Source organism: Achroia grisella, unplaced genomic scaffold, assembly GCF_030625045.1.
Source record: "Achroia grisella isolate CSIRO2021 unplaced genomic scaffold, CSIRO_AGI_Agris_v1 utg3615, whole genome shotgun sequence".
Taxonomy (NCBI): Eukaryota; Metazoa; Arthropoda; class Insecta; order Lepidoptera; family Pyralidae; genus Achroia; species Achroia grisella.
Window position 1 is genome coordinate 50,258 of NW_026712820.1, and position 19,211 is coordinate 69,468.

General features: G+C 37.1%; 1 protein-coding gene across 1 annotated transcript in view; it reads right to left on the reverse strand.

Annotated features, from left to right (window-relative positions):
• Positions 1-315: 315 nt before the first annotated feature.
• The window catches only part of LOC131843998 (uncharacterized), a 177,299-nt gene continuing 158,403 nt past the window's right edge, over positions 316-19,211 (reverse strand). Inside the window, exons 7-12 of the mRNA XM_059192787.1 lie at positions 6,556-6,641; positions 5,850-6,086; positions 4,489-4,659; positions 3,494-3,644; positions 1,755-1,922; positions 316-698 (exon numbers count right to left, since the gene is read on the reverse strand). Coding sequence (XP_059048770.1) covers positions 459-698; positions 1,755-1,922; positions 3,494-3,644; positions 4,489-4,659; positions 5,850-6,086; positions 6,556-6,641 — 1,053 coding nt within the window. The 3' untranslated portion in view covers positions 316-458. The remainder of the gene's footprint in view (positions 699-1,754; positions 1,923-3,493; positions 3,645-4,488; positions 4,660-5,849; positions 6,087-6,555; positions 6,642-19,211) is intronic.

Sequence of the window (19,211 nt, forward strand, 5' to 3'; positions counted from 1 at the left end):
ACCATTCATATATTCAAAACATTTTGTTACAAGATCAACTTTTAGATCATAATGTAGTTCATTTGTGAAGTTTACCATTTTAAACATTTGTATTCTGAAAATTTTATATGATATTTTGTTTTAAATTGTTTGAATTATTTTAATGTCATTTAGTTTGAGATTAGATTAGATTTCACATCATGATGTAGCTGTTCATTTACGACACTTACCATTTTTAATGCTTTGTTTTGAACATCTTGTATGATTTCAATGTTTTTAGTTTGTTTCAAGATTTTTTGTGTGACTGTTGCTTCTATATCATGATCTGATATTCTTAACATTTTGTTACAAGATCTTCTTACGATTTATACGTCGAAGTGAGAAGCGGACCCCATTAATTGAATGTCATAGGTCCAGATCGATATGGCCGTGGTGATATGATAGCCGTAGCGGGAGATGCCGCGGCGATCGGCGTCAGTTCAGACGTCGAGCTGCGCGAGGAAGTTCTGCAGGTGTTGCTGGTGGTGGTGCGCGGGCGGGTGGTGCGGATGGTGCGGGTGGTGGTGGCGAGCGGCGGGCGCGAGCCTGTCGAGGTGCGCGTGGTCGGCGCGCGGCGGGCGCGGCGCGCGCGGCAGACGCAGCGGCGCCGGCAGCAGCTCCGGCATCACGCTGTGGTGCGTCACCAGCGCAGACAGCGACGAGAACTCCTTCGTGAACCCCTGAACAGTGCAACGCTACGTTACAGCAACCGTTATCTACTTATACATTATGCGTTATATTATTTTTGTCATTTATTAGTATATGACTTAGAAGGGAAGTGGATTGTTAGTAATGTGGACTGTTGACCTCATCGCTAGAAATGGTACTAGAGTTTACTGCAACCGTTCTCTACTATAATCGTTATTTACTACACTTTGAATTCTATTATTTTTATCTTTCACTAGTATATAAACTAGGGGGAACTGGATTGTTAGCAATGTAGACTGTTGATCCTTTTGCTAACAATGTATCATGTCAGGTTCCCCCTGGAAACCATCATGACAATTTCTTAGAGATTTTGTCAAGATGGGCTAACTGAACTAACATCATGCTCATTTCATCGTCCTCCACTGGTGGCGGGGCACCAGTATACCGTTGGCACAGGTGAGTGCATCAGTCCATTATCACCCATAAAAAAAATCCATAACGCATCTTGGACAACTTACTAAAGATCCTATAAAGTAAGATCTTGACATATGTGTTACCAATGTTAACAATAATCATTTACTTATATATCAATTAATTTATTTCATTCATGATTACTAATGTTAATCACTAATCATAATCATTAATGTATTAAGGTTTGATTACTAATTGCTAAACCTAACTTCATGCTCATTTTATCATCCTCCACATAGGCATAGACATTATGTCCATTATTATCCATAAAAAAAATTAAATTATATATTACCAATGTTAACAGTAACCGATTACTTTATTAAGTAATTAAATTCATTTATTTCAATCATGATTACTCTCGTTAATCATTAATCATAATCATTCAAGGCCGTGTGATTGATTATAAGTATTAACCATAAAGTTTAATTATAAAAATTACCCATAACGAATCAAATGGCTAAAATAACCTAGCATTTGTGTCATACGTGTATCGTGTAAATATTGATAATTTTAATGATGATAATAAACTTGATGATGACGTAGTCAATGATGATGACGCACACCAGATATATGTATGTATGAGCGAGGAGAGAGAGAAAGTAAGAGAGAAGCGCGACCTTGATCTTGTAGCCTTTGGGCGTGGTGAGTATGAGGTAGTGCGCGATGCCGGAGGGCTGGAAGTCTGCGGGCACGCGCACGGACAACGCGAAGCACCCCGCTTGCGTCGTACTGCCGCGCACCAGGAACGCGCCAACGCGCTCGCCGCTCAGCACCTCCAGCGCTATCTGACAACATATTCCACACCATCGCTCACTCTATGCTCAACCCTTCATTTACAATTACAATATACTATACACATTGTTACTAAATTAGAACATATTTGAAATTTACATTCCAATTAGTGGAGCTGTTCATACATACATGTGACGGTTACCACCCACCATCAGGTAGTACAATTTGTAAATGCTTTGCAGATATGACCTATAATAACATGTATATGACTGAAATTGGTCAAACTTAGGTGAGGTTCTATTTCAGACGTTGAGCAACTTGCTTTGTAAGAATTTTTTAGGTTGAAGGGGAGATAATACAGTGCAATTACTTTTTTACAATGTATTTTTCACATTGCACTGAATAAAATATTTTTCTTTCTTTCTTTCTTTCTTTCTTTCTTTCTTTCTTTCTTTCTTTCTTTCTTTCTTTCTTTCTCTCTCTCTCTCTCTCTCTCTCTCTCTCTCTCTCTTTCTTTCTTTCTTTCTTTCTTTCTTTCTTTCTTTCTTTCTTTCTTTCTTTCTTTCTTTCTTTCAATTATAGGATAAGAGGCATGATAGCCTCCATGAGTCCTCTGTTTTATAGTTACGAGTTACGAGACTACGAGTGCTCACAAGCCCTGCATAATGATCCTGCCCTGGTCTTACCTTCCCCTGTTTATCGCCGAAGTACACACCCAATTGTAGAAATTTCATATTTGCACTGAGTGGTTCCCTTCGTCATTCTAAATACAGTAGGTAAAGAATAAAACACAATCGAAGTGTGTTCCACTCTTTAGTGATACCGGAGAAATATAACCTTGGACCGTTCAAAGGAATGATGAATCGATTACTACAAGGTAAGCACGTTAAATCCAAGGCTTCGCAAACATTTTCGACCATAAACTCTTAAAGCGTCAGCTTATCTGCCATATCAATACATGCCTTTACTCGTACGCTCTTTCACGCGGGAAAGAATGTGCATGTAAAAGTAGACAAGAAGATCGACCGAGCTCGCCGCCAGCTCCTACATTCCCGCGTTCTTCAATCGTGTTTTAGTGGTAATTAATTTTCATTGCTAAAGTGCGGATTTTTAACTATGGAGCGAAGACAATTAGAGCTATCGAGTATCCATAAATGTTAAACGTGTCTTTGAAAAAAAAATGTGGTATATAAAATAAATGTTTCAAAGAAAGTTAACTGACTTGAAACGTAAGCACTATTAAGCGCGAAAGGTCTGTTCAGGTTGTGAACACTGATTAAATTTTTTGTTCTTTGCGATAGCATATGCTGGTGGTCACTCTATTCTCCCAAATTTGAATTTTAATAACTATATTTATCATAAACATGTTCCACTTTTATTTGAAAAAAATACGAGCTGAGTTTCTTGTCAGTTCTTCTCATCTCGATATCATTCCGAACTGACGGTAGATTTGACATATCATAAGTCTGTAATAGACCTACATGAATAAAGATATTTTGAATTTGAAATTTGAAAAAAAATTTGAAAAGAGAGAACACAAAAAATAGTAAAATGCAATCCCGCATGTTTGCGCCCGCTCCTGATCTGGAGGTAGCTATTGATGTGAAGAAGAGCAGGTGATTACCTCTCTGGGTATCCCCTGCTGGAACCAGGGCGCCTGCCTGAGTTCTGGCTCTGCGCGCGGCACGTTATTGTTTCCAGAGGCGCGCGAGCCTCCGCACGAGGACGCTCCCGACGACGAGGAGGTCGTCCCGCTGCACCCTCCCACCGGGCTGCTGCCATGTTGGAAACCAATACATATTATATAGCTGTTGATTCACTGCATATCTGTATCAATACTAAGTTTCAATAACGAAGATACCGAAATACATTCAGTTTGGAAATTCATAAAACTCTGCAAGATATATAAATTCAAAGCCTTGCAGCGAATCTGAGTTCAGCAGTTTTTGCCGTGTATAAGGTTAGACAGTACACTGATACTGATACTGCTAGATTAGTCTATTTTAGTTATTTTCATAGTTTACTTTCTAATGGAATATTATTATGGGGAAAAGCGGCAGATTTTAAAAATAGATTCATATTACAAAAACGTGCCATTCGAACGATCTACTGTATGAGGAGTCGTGACTCATTAAGAGAGAAATTCAAAGAGACAAATATTCTCTCTTCTCATTCAAATTTCAATTGAGTTTCTTGCCAGTTCTTCTCAATTGAATTTGTATACTGATCTGGACGGTAGTGAAAAAATTATAATATAAAGAATTTACATTTATAAGCGGCTAAAATGTCATTTATTCATGTAGGACAATTTAGCCGCTTCATCATCATCTGCTTCTTCCTTATCCCATTTATTTGTGGTCGGCGTAATATGTTTTTCGCTTCCATTCATCCCTGTTCGCAGTCATCGCGTCATTTACTTCCTTTCTTACCATATCATCTTTCACACAGTCCATCCATCTCTTTTTTGGCCTTCCTCTGCCCTTATAACCATCCACATTCATTTGTAACATCTTTCTTAACATTTTAGCCGCTTATGAACGTCAAATTTTTACGTTACATATTTTTTTTTAATAAATATATTTATAATTTGAAAATAAAGGATAGGTTGTAGTATTTTACCCATTTTGAATGTTGTTAGAGCACGGGAAGTCCGTGAGGAGATCCCCGCGTGAGTTGTGAGTGCGGCGCGGCGGTGCAGGCACGTCCCGATTGCTGGCCCTCGTCCTTGCCTCCGCTTCCGACGCTTCGTTAATGTATCCACCGTTGAGGCACACAGGCATGTTTGTAGGTCTGTAAATTGCAGTGTTATTTGTTTAAAGAAAATGTTTATTATCCTTGACCTTTAGTTTTTTATATACTACTATAAAAAACTGTTGGAAAATGTTGCGGGTGGAATATAATGTTGGTCGAGACGATGTATATTACAGATGATGATAAACTGACAATGTGTACATAGAAATATTGATGTTATATACTAAATAACAATAGGAAAATGTAAGGTGGGGTGACACAGTTTAGACACAGCAGTGCTTAGTAGACAATATTGAATTTGTCTTACTAGACATTATTAAATGCAATTATTATTTTGATGTATCTAGGTGACTGTGTCTCATAGAAAACAAGGATACGGCCCATCTGATGGTAAATGGTTACCGTAGCCTATGGACGCTTGAAATATCAGGCACTAGGCGTTGCCGACCCTTAAGAAACCTTAATATACCCTTCATGAAAAACCCCATGCTGTAGTCTCGTGAGAAAACCTCGACAGCTAGTTCATTCTACAATCTAAGTTTAGTAATAATATTCATATGTCAGTATAATTCACACAGCGCCATCTAGTCCCAAACTAAGCAGAGCTTTTGTTATTAGTACTAGCTTTGTTATTCTTATATTACATTCTGTATATTGCGAGTAATAATATATCAGGAATGTTATTTCTTTTTTTGATTGGTGGCTCCACTGAAAATCAGCGCTGTAGTGACATGCTGCGGCACTACCAGATACTAGCTTTTAAGTTCTTCTATATTTACACTCTAAACAATGTTATGGTGAATAAATAAAAAGAATAATTATTGTTATTGGAAGACGCAGCGTGGGAAGGCCTCCAGCAAGGTGGATCGACGATCTGGTCAAGATGGCTGGAAGGCACTGAATGCGAGCAGCGCTGGACCGATCGTCGTGGAAATCTTTGGAGGAGGCCTTTATTCAACAGTGGACGTCTTCCGGGCTGAGATGATGATGATGATGATTATTATTATTTGTTACTTTTGAACTATAGTCGCTATTTTTCAATGATAATTAATTATTACAAAAGGGCGCTAAAGCACGCACGATTGTAGAACTCGGGAAATTGCTCACTGTTTGCGCGCGCGGGGTTTCTCGTTTCCTTGTCTACACATGCATACTCTTTCCTGTATAAAAACTGATGCACGCATGAAAGAGAGTGTAAGAGATACGAAGATATAGAGAGAGATACTGACGTAGTGGGAGTGTCAGCGACGAGCGGCGTGGAGTCGTCATCGTCGGGAGGCAGCAGCGCGCCGCCGAAACCACGGGCGATTCGCCGCATGAGGGGCGGCCGCTCCCCCCTCTCCGCCCGCTCCCCCAGCCGCCGGTAGCTGCTCACCTCCGTCGGGGAGGTGGACTCCTCCGAGCTGCTAGGGCTCACCTCCGCCATCAACTTCGTGACGCCCATCATGTCACATTTCGCTGGCGACCTGAAGACGTATAGTGAACATATATATAATAATTATAATAATTTCAAGATAATACACACAGCGCCATCTAGACCCAAGTTAAACTAGCTAAAGCTTGTGTTATGGATACTAGATAACTGATACAAATACATAGATTTTTTTTCGTAAATATATACACTTGAAACACCCAAACCGATACAAACAATCATACTTATGTTTGTGCCGTGCGAGGAATCGAACTCGCGACCATCGGAAGTATAGCTAAACCACTATACCACCGATGTCGTCCACGTACATACGTATATAGAAATATAAAAGTCCGTCATACTCGGAAACGGTACGATGAACTAGTCCCCACAAGCGGTGATGATAAATTTGACATATCATAAGAGTCTGTAATAGACCTACATGAATATTAATGTATGTCATAAACAGTCCGAGATTATAATGCACATTTAAAGATGAATCATAAGAATTAATGTAGTAATACCTAGGCGGATAGTGGTGTGTAAGGCCGGGAAGCGAATCTGGTGCGCGCACGCCCATGCCTCCACACTCGCCACTTAACTCCTTGCTCTGTAAAAATTTCAAAAGTACATTTATTTCACCTTTAATGGATTGTGTTGGGTCTTGATATGACCATATAATTGTTGAGTAACTCTTTTGATATTAACATATGTCGCGTACAAGCAGCAACAAAACGCAATGTAAAGGGAGCATTCTGATTGGAGCGCACACCCATCAATTTTAAATACACAACCTAACAAACAGACTTTAAAAATCATTCGGTCAATCTAACGCAAAAGTGCGTTAGACGTTCGTTCACTCCACCAAAATTTAAATTTATAACAGTATTTACCCAATAAATTCAAGACTATAACCAAAATCTAAAATTTCAACAACCCTGTAATCTGTTGAAGCCATCAACACCTACCATCTATCATTCGAGCCGCAACATCACCTACCATCTGAGCATTCGAGTCGCAACATCACCTACCATCTGAGCATTCGAGTCGCAACATCACCTACCATCTGAGCATTTGAGCCGCAACATCACCTACCATCTGAGCATTCGAGTCGCAACATCACCTACCATCTGAGCATTTGAGCCGCAACATCACCTACCATCTGAGCATTCGAGTCGCAACATCACCTACCATCTGAGCATTCGAGTCGCAACATCACCTACCATCTGAGCATTTGAGCCGCAACATCACCTACCATCTGAGCATTCGAGTCGCAACATCACCTACCATCTGAGCATTCGAGTCGCAACATCACCTACCATCTGAGCATTTGAGCCGCAACATCACCTACCATCTGAGCATTCGAGTCGCAACATCACCTACCATCTGAGCATTTGAGCCGCAACATCACCTACCATCTGAGCATTCGAGACGCAACATCACCTACCATCTGAGCATTCGAGTCGCAACATCACCTACCATCTGAGCATTTGAGCCGCAACATCACCTACCATCTGAGCATTCGAGTCGCAACATCACCTACCATCTGAGCATTCGAGTCGCAACATCACCTACCATCTGAGCATTCGAGTCGCAACATCACCTACCATCTGAGCATTCGAGTCGCAACATCACCTACCATCTGAGCATTTGAGCCGCAACATCACCTACCATCTGAGCATTCGAGTCGCAACATCACCTACCATCTGAGCATTTGAGTCGCAACATCACCTACCATCTGAGCATTCGAACCGCAACATCACCTACCATCTGAGCATTCGAGTCGCAACATCACCTACCATCTGAGCATTCGAGTCGCAACATCACCTACCATCTGAGCATTCGAGTCGCAACATCACCTACCACCTGAGCATTCGAACCGCAACATCACCTACCATCTGAGCATTCGAGTCGCAACATCACCTACCACCTGAGCATTCGAACCGCAACATCACCTACCATCTGAGCATTCGAGTCGCAACATCACCTACCATCTGAGCATTCGAGTCGCAACATCACCTACCACCTGAGCATTCGAACCGCAACATCACCTACCATCTGAGCATTCGAGCCGCATCATCACCTACCAGACATTTAAAGATTATTTTTCTATTCAGTAATCAAAACTAAAAGAAAAATGTCACGTTTGTTCTCTTTTGTTACTATTAAAAAAAATATCGTTACATTTAAAAAACAAGAACAGTACGGTAGAAACGACAACAGAATAACTTTAAATAAAGTATTTCTTAATTAAAATGAATTAAATTTAAACTTTAAAATTCTTTGAAAAGGCTGTCAGTTTAAAAATTCTGCAAGATAAATATTCTTGTTTCAGCCATGATCATGGGCTTACCCGTGATGATGGTGATATCGGGTTTCGACTTGTAAATGTAAACTTACTTAAAGATTATTTAAAAGAGCAACACACAAGTTTCTTGCTCGTTCTTCTTGTGATAAGACAGCTTTGAGTGTCAGGTTTCTGGCGTGTTGTTTACTATATTATTCTGAGGCTATAATTTCTACTGTAAGAGTCGCAATACAAAACCTAACCTAACCTACCTTTCTATAAACCATTTCGACCTGTGACTTTGATTTTTATTGCAATGGGCACAATACAAAACCTCACATTACCTACCTTTCTGTATACTATATTAATTTGGGTTCACAGTTTCTAATGTAGAGATCATAATACGAAACCTAACCTAACCCACGTTTCTGTGTACCTTATTGATCTGTGGCCAATTTCCATATTCTCCTGTCTATAGACCTAACCTCATCTTACTTTTCAGTATACTAATAGTCTGAAGCAATAATTCCTACTGAGTAGCAATACAAAATCTAACCTAACCTACCTCTCTGTATACCTATAGATCTTTGACCATAATTTCTATTGTAAAGGAAATAAAGAAAAACAAAACCGTCGAGGTTGCGTGTGGGTCGTTTTAGCTGATTTTTTTATGGTGAAGGTTTCCTTTTCGATCTTGGTTGGCAGAAACATGACACTCAGACCTGTCACACTCAAAGTTGACACAGTTTGTGTGGTAGATAAAAAAAACATTGTTATGACTATTCAAAAGTGCTTAAATTAAGTTTATTTGAATAAATTATTTTCTATTATATTCTATTCTATTGTTTATAATAAAACTGTCTGTCTGCAATATAACATGGTGAATTGTCACGAACACTTACATCGCGATCGCACTGGTTCGGTTCTGTGACAGTGAAATGAATCCGCATTCCGGTTATTGGAATGTGAACCGGCCGCCTCATGTTATATTCAAACAACCATAAACAATTGACACATTTGTTCCATTTTTATTCAAAGACTAGTTGCATACCGCGTTTTTCTCCATGTGATTTCAAGTGAAAGATAATATGTCTATTATTATGTCTATATTCATCATTACATAGAATAAAACAAAGTCGCTGTCGCTGTCTGTCCGTCCCTATGTATGCTTAAATCTTTAAAACTACGCAACGGATTTTGAAGCGGTTTTTTTAATAGATACAGTAATTCAAGAGGAAGGTTCATATATATAATACATCCGAGCGAAGCCGGGGCAAGTAGCTAGTTACATAGTATAAAACAAAGTCGCTGTCGCTGTCTGTTCGTAGTTTTAAACATTTAAGCATACATAGGGAATGTATGCTTAAATCTTTAAAACTACGCAACGGATTTTGAAGCGGTGTTTTTTAATAGATACAGTGATTCAAAAGAGTTGAAGTTGAAGTGTAATCGTCTGTCATGGTATGGACATGTAATGCGTAGGAACGAGGATAATATTTTATGAAAGATGTTACAAATTAATGTGGATGGTAATAGGCAGAGGAAGGCCGAAAAAGTGATGGATGGAATGTTTGAAAGATGATATGATAAGAAAGGAAGTAAATAACGAGATGACTGCGAACAGGGATGAATGGAAACGAAAAACATATTACGACGACCACAAATAAATGGGATAAGGAAGAAGCAGATGATGATGATGAGAGTGATTCAAAAGAAAGTTTATATATAGTACATATACCCGTGCAAAGTCGGGGCGAGCAGTTAGTTAAAGAATAAAATAATAATCAAACACGAATAGTTCTTAAAATTAACATTTAACCAAATAATAAAATATTTCCAAACACTATTAGTAGGGTACGGGTTACGTTCGGTATAAAAATATACCTCAAGATAAAAATCTAGTTTAATATTAAACTTCTATGACAGATGTTTCCCTCGGTGTGAATATCACACCGTAGCGTGCCACGAATTACACGACAATCAATTAAATACTAAATGAATTTTCGCCTAAAACAATTCGGCATTGCGTGACCCCGACGTAATGGGGGACAGGGGGAACGAAACTCGTTCGTGCACAATATTAGGGGTCCATCCGATTCAGAGATCTCCGAATTAACTTCTCCGTTTGTTTGAGCGAAACGTTTGTTTAAAACCAAACGGGTCATTAGTCTTTTGTCGCCGAGAAGTTTGTAATCGAGCAGATGTTATCTTTTATCAATTGCCTGAACACTGATTGGAGATAGCAGATTTTATTTTCGACTAGCTTTCGACTTTATTTACATGTCAATAGTCGCGTCAAAAATAGGCAAGGCCGGAACAAACAGACACACAGACAAAAATTGTAAAAAATATTATTTTGGTCTATGTATAGTTTTTATATTCATCAGTAAAAAAAGTGATTATCAATTTACATCAGTATAATAATAATAATACAATAATCAGTTACCTGCCAACTAAAAAGTCGCGTCAAAATCGATCCAGGCATTTCATCCAAAAAGCCGGAATCATCGTAATCATTTATTTTATAATTGTCATTGTTTGGTGATGTTCACCCGGAACTAAATCAAAGGGAGGTATACAATATATATATATAAAATAAGACACACATTACAAAATTATGTAAAAACTAAAACATACTAGTAACGCTGAACGTGACTCCCACTCAGCATTTATATTGTAGTATAGTTATACCACAGAGCTGAATTCCACCCCTAAGGGGATAAAATAGGGGATGAAAGTTTATATAAATCTTCTTAGATTTTCGACTGATTGAAGTCAAATTAAAAATTGGAGCATTATAGTGATGAAGACGTTCGCTTAAATAGGATTTTGAAATTTCAACCCCCATGGGGATGAAATAAAGGATGATGCAGGATGTAAATGTATTAGTTTGAACCTAATGGAACGAATAAATTAAGACGAACAAAATAATTTTTAGTTCTTTAGGCTACTTTTATTTTAGCAAATTAAAGTTAAATTCCACGCGTACGAAGTTGCGGGAACAGCTAGTTGTACTATAAAAGAGTAGAAAATTGATTATTGGGAATCCATCATGGAATCAATCCTACTTTATGACGCACTTATCAAAATGAAAATGCTTTAATATCCTCGAGCGTTGTAAATATTTTGACAACGAGTTACGATTTATTTTCGTTTAATGCGTGGCCATTTATGTATACTGCCGTGGGAGTGAAACAACGTGGGTTGATGTTATTTGTAAACTCAATATCACAATTCAAAACAAACGCGACACGAATCCAATTTAATTGAAATATATAAATATAAATAATCATCTACGTCATCATCATCATCTGCTTCTTCCTTATCCCATTTATTTGAGGTCGGCGTAATATGTTTTTCGCTTCCATTCATCCCTGTTCGCAGTCATCGTGTTATTTACTTCCTTTCTTACCATATCATCTTTCACACAGTCCATCCATCTCTTTTTCGGCCTTCCTCTGCCCTTATAACCATCCACATTCATATGTAACACCTTCCTTAAAATATTATCCTCATTCCTACGCATTACATGTCCATACCATGATAGACGATTACTCTTCAACCTCTCTGACACCGGTGCCAATACAATGATGGTTAAGTCATTACATACTATATATAAAAGTCGCTGTCGCTGTCTGTCCGTCCCTATGTATGCTTAATTCTTTAAAACTACGCAACAGATTTTGAAGCATATATATACATAATAAAAAAATATATATTTATATCAGTTGTCTAGTATCCATGACGTAAGATCTACTTAACTTGACACTAGATGGCGCTGTGTAAATTGTCCGGAGATATAATAACTTATATAGTCTATAGCTTTATAATCTATAAATGGGGTATGTCTGTTCGTCCCTAAGTACGCTTAACTCTCTCAAACAACGCAACGGATTTTGAAGCGGTTTTTTTTGTACATGTATTATACAGCCTTCCTCTTGAATCACTCTATATATTAAAACGTAGTTTTAAAGATTTTGGCATACATAGCGACGGACAAACAGCGACAGCGACTTTGTTTTATAATATGTAATGATATATGCGTAATATATTTTAAAGTCACAAAAGCTATATAAATTCAGAATTGAACCTACTCCTAAAATTGACGAGCGAAGGCTATCGTGTTAAGCTTCTGTGCCACTGACCTGAAAATTGCGGATAAAATTCGTGTGAATATTTTATATTCCGCGTATGACACCAGGGAAGGGCCGGGATCGCGTTTCATTGCGAGGGGAATAGTGAGGAACCTACCCTGAGAGAGTCAAGGATCTGCAATGCGCCCTTATTGCTTCCCCCTGCAATATAATGCCTCGCACTTCACGCAGTTGCTTTGGTTACTCCCCGGGGTGGATAATCTGAAACGGTTTACACGCCTAAAGTTGAACCCCAAAAATGTTACCTTAACATTCGCGTAGAACTTTTACTAAAATCTTCGGGTTTCTTGCTCAGTTGTGATTTTAATTCGCAGTTTAGATATCATAAATGACGACCTCGGTGGTCTAGCGGTCTAACACACCGCTTTACGTCCGATGGTCGCGGGTTCGATTCCTCGTACGGCACAAACATTTGTATTCATGAGTATGATTGTTTGTGTCGGTCTGGATGTTTTCTATGTATATTATGTATGTATTTACAAAAAAAAAATATCTATGTATTTGTATCAGTTATCTAGTACCCATAACACAAGCTTTAGCTAGCTTAACTTGGGTCTAGATGGTGCTGTGTGAATTGTCCTGAGATTATTATTATTATTATTATAAAGGATCTTACTTCGTCAGTATCTTTGCAACCTATCTTTCATTACAGACCGTAGGTGTCTCTCATAGAATATAACAAAGTACAGTTTTGAAATAGAAATAATCTTTATTCAATTAAACTTAATATGAACTTTGAATAGACATATTTTTTTATTCTACCACTCGATCGCACACACAAGAAGAATGAGCAAGAAATTTAGGTAAAGCTCTTTTAAATAAACGTTGTTTTAGAAATAGAAATAGAAATAATCTTTATTCAAATAAACTCATTACAAGCAGTTTTGAATAGTCATATTTTTTATACTGCCACTCATTCGGAACTCAGATTTATCACAAGCAGAATTAGCAAGAAACTTGTGTGTCGCTCTTTTAAATAAATGTTGTTTTAAATATACATACATTAACAGGGATATTTTTGGACCATCAGATAGGTAAAAGTCTATTCCTGTAACAAATTTGATGACGTCACTATTTCATGGCTGGTCGCCATTTGTACTATCTATGCGTGTAGGATATCCCTTGTGACCTAATAGAGACTTGAGAACATTTTTTACACCTATTTTTGAATATTTAAACTAAGTTACTTCACCATGTTGATCGTTTAAACAAATTCGTATCATTTTGTAATATTGTCAAACTATTTTAAAGTAATAATAATAATCTCAGGACAATTCACACAGCGCCATCTAGACCCAAGTTAGGCTATCAAAGCTTGTGTTATGGGTACTAGATAACTAAAACAAATACATCGATTTTTTTTTCGTAATTACATACAGATTATATACAGAAAATACCCAGACTGATACAAACAATCATACTCATGAATACAAATGTGCCGTGCGGGGAATAGAACCCGCGACCATCGGAAGTAAAGCGGTGTTGACCGCTAGACCACTGAGGTCGTCATCAACGTGTTTTTAAAGTAACACAAAACGTTTTCGATGATATAAAAATTGTGAATCGAGTTTGAATTTAATCGATTAATTGGATATTTATGGTGATTCGATGTTCGTTGGTACATTCTATCTTTGGAAATATGAGATCATCGCATGTATAAGATTTTGACAATATTGTACTTTGAAAGGATTCTTGTTCTGCAACAGTTCCTGATGAGTTGTCATTGTTTTGCCGTTATTTGGCAATTTTATATCATTTATGACCTCGGTGATCTAGCGGTCTAGCACACCGCTTTACGTCCGATAGCCTCGGTTCTATTCCTCGCACGGCACATTTGTATTAATGAGTATGATTGTTTGTATCAGTCTGTTTTCTATGTATAATATGTGTGTATTTACAAAAAAAAAAATCTATGTATTTGTATCAGTTATCTAGTACCCATAACACAAGCTTCAGCTAGCTTAACTTGGGTCTATGGCGTTGTGTGAATTGTTCAGTATACAGATTCAATTGAGAAGAACTGGCACTTTGCGGTCGGTGTAGTACGTCCTCTTCTTCCTGATCCTTGTCAATCGTCAGTATTTACTGATGATAAGTATTAATTAATCTATTTACACGTCGCTGAAGATTTATTTGTTTTCAAACAACAATAAAGATTAGGATATTGTCCTTCACAATAAAATACCAGAATCTGTTATAAATCTGCTAGAAAAAAGATTTAAATGTCAAATAAAACACTTCCTTTGCAAAAAAGCTTACTATAAAATTGAAGAATTCGTTAACGATAATAATGTTTTTGTAGAAAAATTATAAATACATAGCACTGACAATATTATCTGATTACACTAATAATGAGTGCGTAGCGATTTCTATGTTGATTGTCGCATGCCTCTTACTTGTTATACTGTAATTATTTATATAAAAAAAACATCTATTAAAAAGAGCAACACACAAGTTTCTTGCTCATTCTTCTTGTGATGAATCTGCATTCCGAATGAGTGGTAGAATCAAAATATGACTATTCAAAAGTGCTTGTAATGAGTTTATTTGAATAAAGATTATTTCTATTTCTATTTCTATCACAAAATTTGCGTGTTTAACAGCAATGCCGGCGGAGTGACGACTTGAGTCTGACGTTATCGAATAATTTATATCATGTACAACTATTTGCAGAACTTCAAGGAGAATCCTAATAGTTTTAGTAATATATTTCCAATGCCTATATTTTTTGACAATAAGCAATAAAAATATCGTAGCAGACTTTATATAACCAAGGTTAGAAGTCTACGAAATTTACTGCGAAAACTAGAACCTTTTATAATACATAAAAGCGCTATCGACAGAGTGTATGCCTGTACAACTCGATGCGTAAATTCACTCATTTCATTCTAAATACACTTGGCTCTTTTTTTATTATTAGCTATTTTGCAGCTGTATAAAATATATTACAATCTAGCTGTTCGCAGCGACTTCGTTTGCTTAGAATTGATCTTTTATTTATTAAATTAAACAAATTTAAATAAATAGTATAAGTTACTGCTTATACCATTAGTTCTGTGAGTAAAAGTAACGTCAATAACGGTCCAGCCGTTTTCGATATTAGCAAGAATAAATACACGGAGAAAGAAGATTTTTTTTATGTACATTTTTTAAGGTGTACCATACTGTAGTACATTATTTTGATTTATCTCGTGGGGTTCAATGTAAGCGCAATAAAATTTGTTTATTTACGACTTCACATAAATTAGAAAAAGAAAATAGAATAGAAATAGAAATAATCTTTATTGAATAAAGATTATTTCTATTTCTTTTATTTTTCTATTCTTATTTCTATCTCTTTTAATTTATACATAAACTTATAACAAGCACTTTTGAATAGTCATATTTTGATTATACCACTCATTCGGAACACAGATTCATCACAAGTAGACTGAGCAAGAAACCTGGGTGTTGCTCTTTTGAATAGATTAAATTGATTTCATTTAAACAGAATGTGATCTGTTTTAAATTTCTAAATTACACATTAATTTTAATTATCTACGCACTTTATCTTTGATTTAAGTTGTTACCAGAGTTTATGTCTATCAGAAATAAAATTATATGTGCTAATAATTTCAGAGATATAATCACTTTATTGACCAAACACACGCACAATTTCATCGACCTTGCTGGATTTAATTTAAACCAAATACCTACATAGACAGACAAACTTCTTAGATATGTGGATGATAATGGTGCACCTCCTGCGCTAACGGTTTACGCTGACGAGGCACCAATGATTTATTTATTTTTAAGGATTACCAACACAAGATGCAGCAATAAAAATCTGGATGATTGATGATATACCTACATGAGGTCAGGTCAGATAGCCCATCGTGACAAATTCACCAAGAATATATCACGATGGTTTCCAGGGGAACCGCGTGGAAGTCAACCTGACATGGTACATTGCTAGCAATGGCAATTACTATTTCCTAACAATTCCCTTCTCCACACCTCTTTGTATTACATGGAATCATCATGAGAACCAGGACCCTCGTGTGGCAAGGGGAAAACAGTTCCCGGGACTTGTGACCCAGGTGTAGATTTAATAGGCTTCCTGCTGACGTACTCCGATAGACCAAGAATGCACAGTTTTTCAATTTCATGCCCTCTTTTACTGGGTCGTGCATATACAAAAGATTCTAAATCCTAACCAATTTTTCTATCCACATAGTTTAACAGTGACTACCTTTTTCAAAAAGTGATCTGTGGCTATAATTTCTACTGTAAAGGTCGCAATACAAAACTTGATCTACCTATACTTTATAGAAGATTTTTCTGGACTCTGGAACCTGGTGGTAGTTGGAAAGTGGTCTCGGACAGTGCGGTTTCAGATGAGCTTTCTCCCGCGTACACTTAAATTATGGAATTAACTTCCTGCTGAGGTTTTCTCACGGGACTACAACATGGGGTGTTTCTAGAAGGGTATGTTAAGGTTTCTTAAGGGTCGGCAATGCATACGTGATACCCCTGGTGTTTTAGGCGTCGATACGGTAACCATTTGCCATCAAATGGGCTGTATGCTTGTTTGCCACTATAGTATAAAAAAATGCCAGATACTTGCAAATAGTCAATGTCAATGTCAATGTATGTTGGACTCCATTTTCCGCAATTGGCCTCTCATTCGGGCCGTTGTGCGTGTAAAGCCAGGCTACTGACGTAGCCAGCCAAGCTCCTCCCAGAAGCGCAGAAGTCTCCTGGTGTTGCAAATAGTCTAAACATTAAGAGAGCGTAGTCGCTTAGTATGTTGTAAATGTGAAGCTGATTAGATGCAGCAGAGCTAACCGCAGCCAGCAACCCGCAGAGTTGCATTAATGATGAGTACAAAACCGTGTTAGCGATGCTCCAAATATTAACTCTCGCCTGTCCCCTTACCTCTACAATGTTATTTAAATGAGACCCGCTGATTCGCAATTTATGCAGAAAATTATTGTACGTGTAGGTGATGATGTAAGTGAGCACTTATATCATCATCATTACATAGTATAAAACAAAGTCGCTGTCGCTGTCTGTCCCTAAAGACTAGCATACCGCGTTGTTCTTCGCATGATAAATCTATTACTATGTCTATATTTATCGCTGTCTGTCCGTCCATATGTATGCTTAAATCTTTAAAACTACGCAACGGATTTTGAAGCGGTTTGTTTTAATAGATAGACTGATTCAAGAGGAAGGTTTATATGTATAATACATGTACACCCGTGCGAAGCCGGGGCGAGTAGTTAGTTGCATAGTATAAAACAAAGTCGCTGTCGCTGTCTGTCCCTATGTGTGCTTAAATCTTTAAAACTACGCAACGGATTTTGAAGCGGTTTGTTTTAATAGATAGACTGATTCAAGAGGAAGATTTCTATATGTACACCCCTACGAAGCCGGGGCGAGTAGTTAGTTGCATAGTATAAAACAAAGTCGCTGTCGCTGTCTGTCCCTATGTATCTTAAATCTTTAAAATTACGCAACGGATTTTGAAGCGGTTTGTTTTAACAGATAGACTGATTTAAGAGGAAGGTTTGTATATGTACACCCCTACGAAGCAGGGGCGAGTAGTTAGTTACATAGTATAAAACAAAGTCGCTGTCGCTGTCTGTCCCTATGTATCTTAAATCTTTAAAATTACGCAACGGATTTTGAAGCGGTTTGTTTTAACAGATAGACTGATTTAAGAGGAAGGTTTGTATATGTACACCCCTACGAAGCAGGGGCGAGTAGTTAGTTACATAGTATAAAACAAAGTCGCTGTCGCTGTCTGTCCCTATGTATGCTTAAATCTTTAAAACTACGCAACGGATTTTGAAGCAGTTTTTTAATACATCGTCGGTTAAATAGAAAAATTAATTATTCAAGGCAGTATTCAAAATGTACATTTTTTACAACTACAAGCACTTAAAGTTTTTTAAATTATTTTTTTTCCTTTAAAGTTTTAACAAATATTTACATAGAAGTATTATATATAATTCTAAAAGTGTTTAGATAACGATTAAGACGGCGTGGTTAATTTAATTGATTTATAAAAAATTCTAGCTGCTAATGTTGAAAAATGACATTTTTCTATTTCATCGACGACATAGAGTGATTCTAGAGGAAGGTTTATATATATAATACATGTACACCCGTACAAAGCCGAGTCGAGTAGCTAGTATATATATAATATTATATAACTAAAGAGTTCGTCTGTTTGTTTGAACGCGTTAATCTCAGGAACTACTGGTTCGAATTGAAAAATTATTATTGTGTTGTGTAGTCCATTTGTCGAGGATGGCTTTAAGGTATATAACATTACGCTACGACCAATAGGAGCGGAGCTGCAATGAAAAATATTGCAAAAGGTGGAGAAATGAAACGCAGACGAAATTCCGCGGGTCAGCTGCTATTAAATAAAATACTAAAAAATATATTACTTATATTCATTTGAATGGCATTTTCATTTAATATGTATGTATCTACGAAAAAATATGTTTGTATTTATATCAGTTGTCTAGTACCCATAACACAAGCTTTAGCTAGCTTAACTTGGGTCTAGATGGCGCTGTGTGAATTGTTCTGAGATTATTATTATTATGTAAGTTTAGTATAGTGTGTACAACACTATACTAAGCTATATATACTATTATATTATGCCATTGCACTGTCGGTAAATATTTATCAAAACCAACAAAATCTATTGCAAAAAAGTTTCTCTCTTTACATTTAATCTATA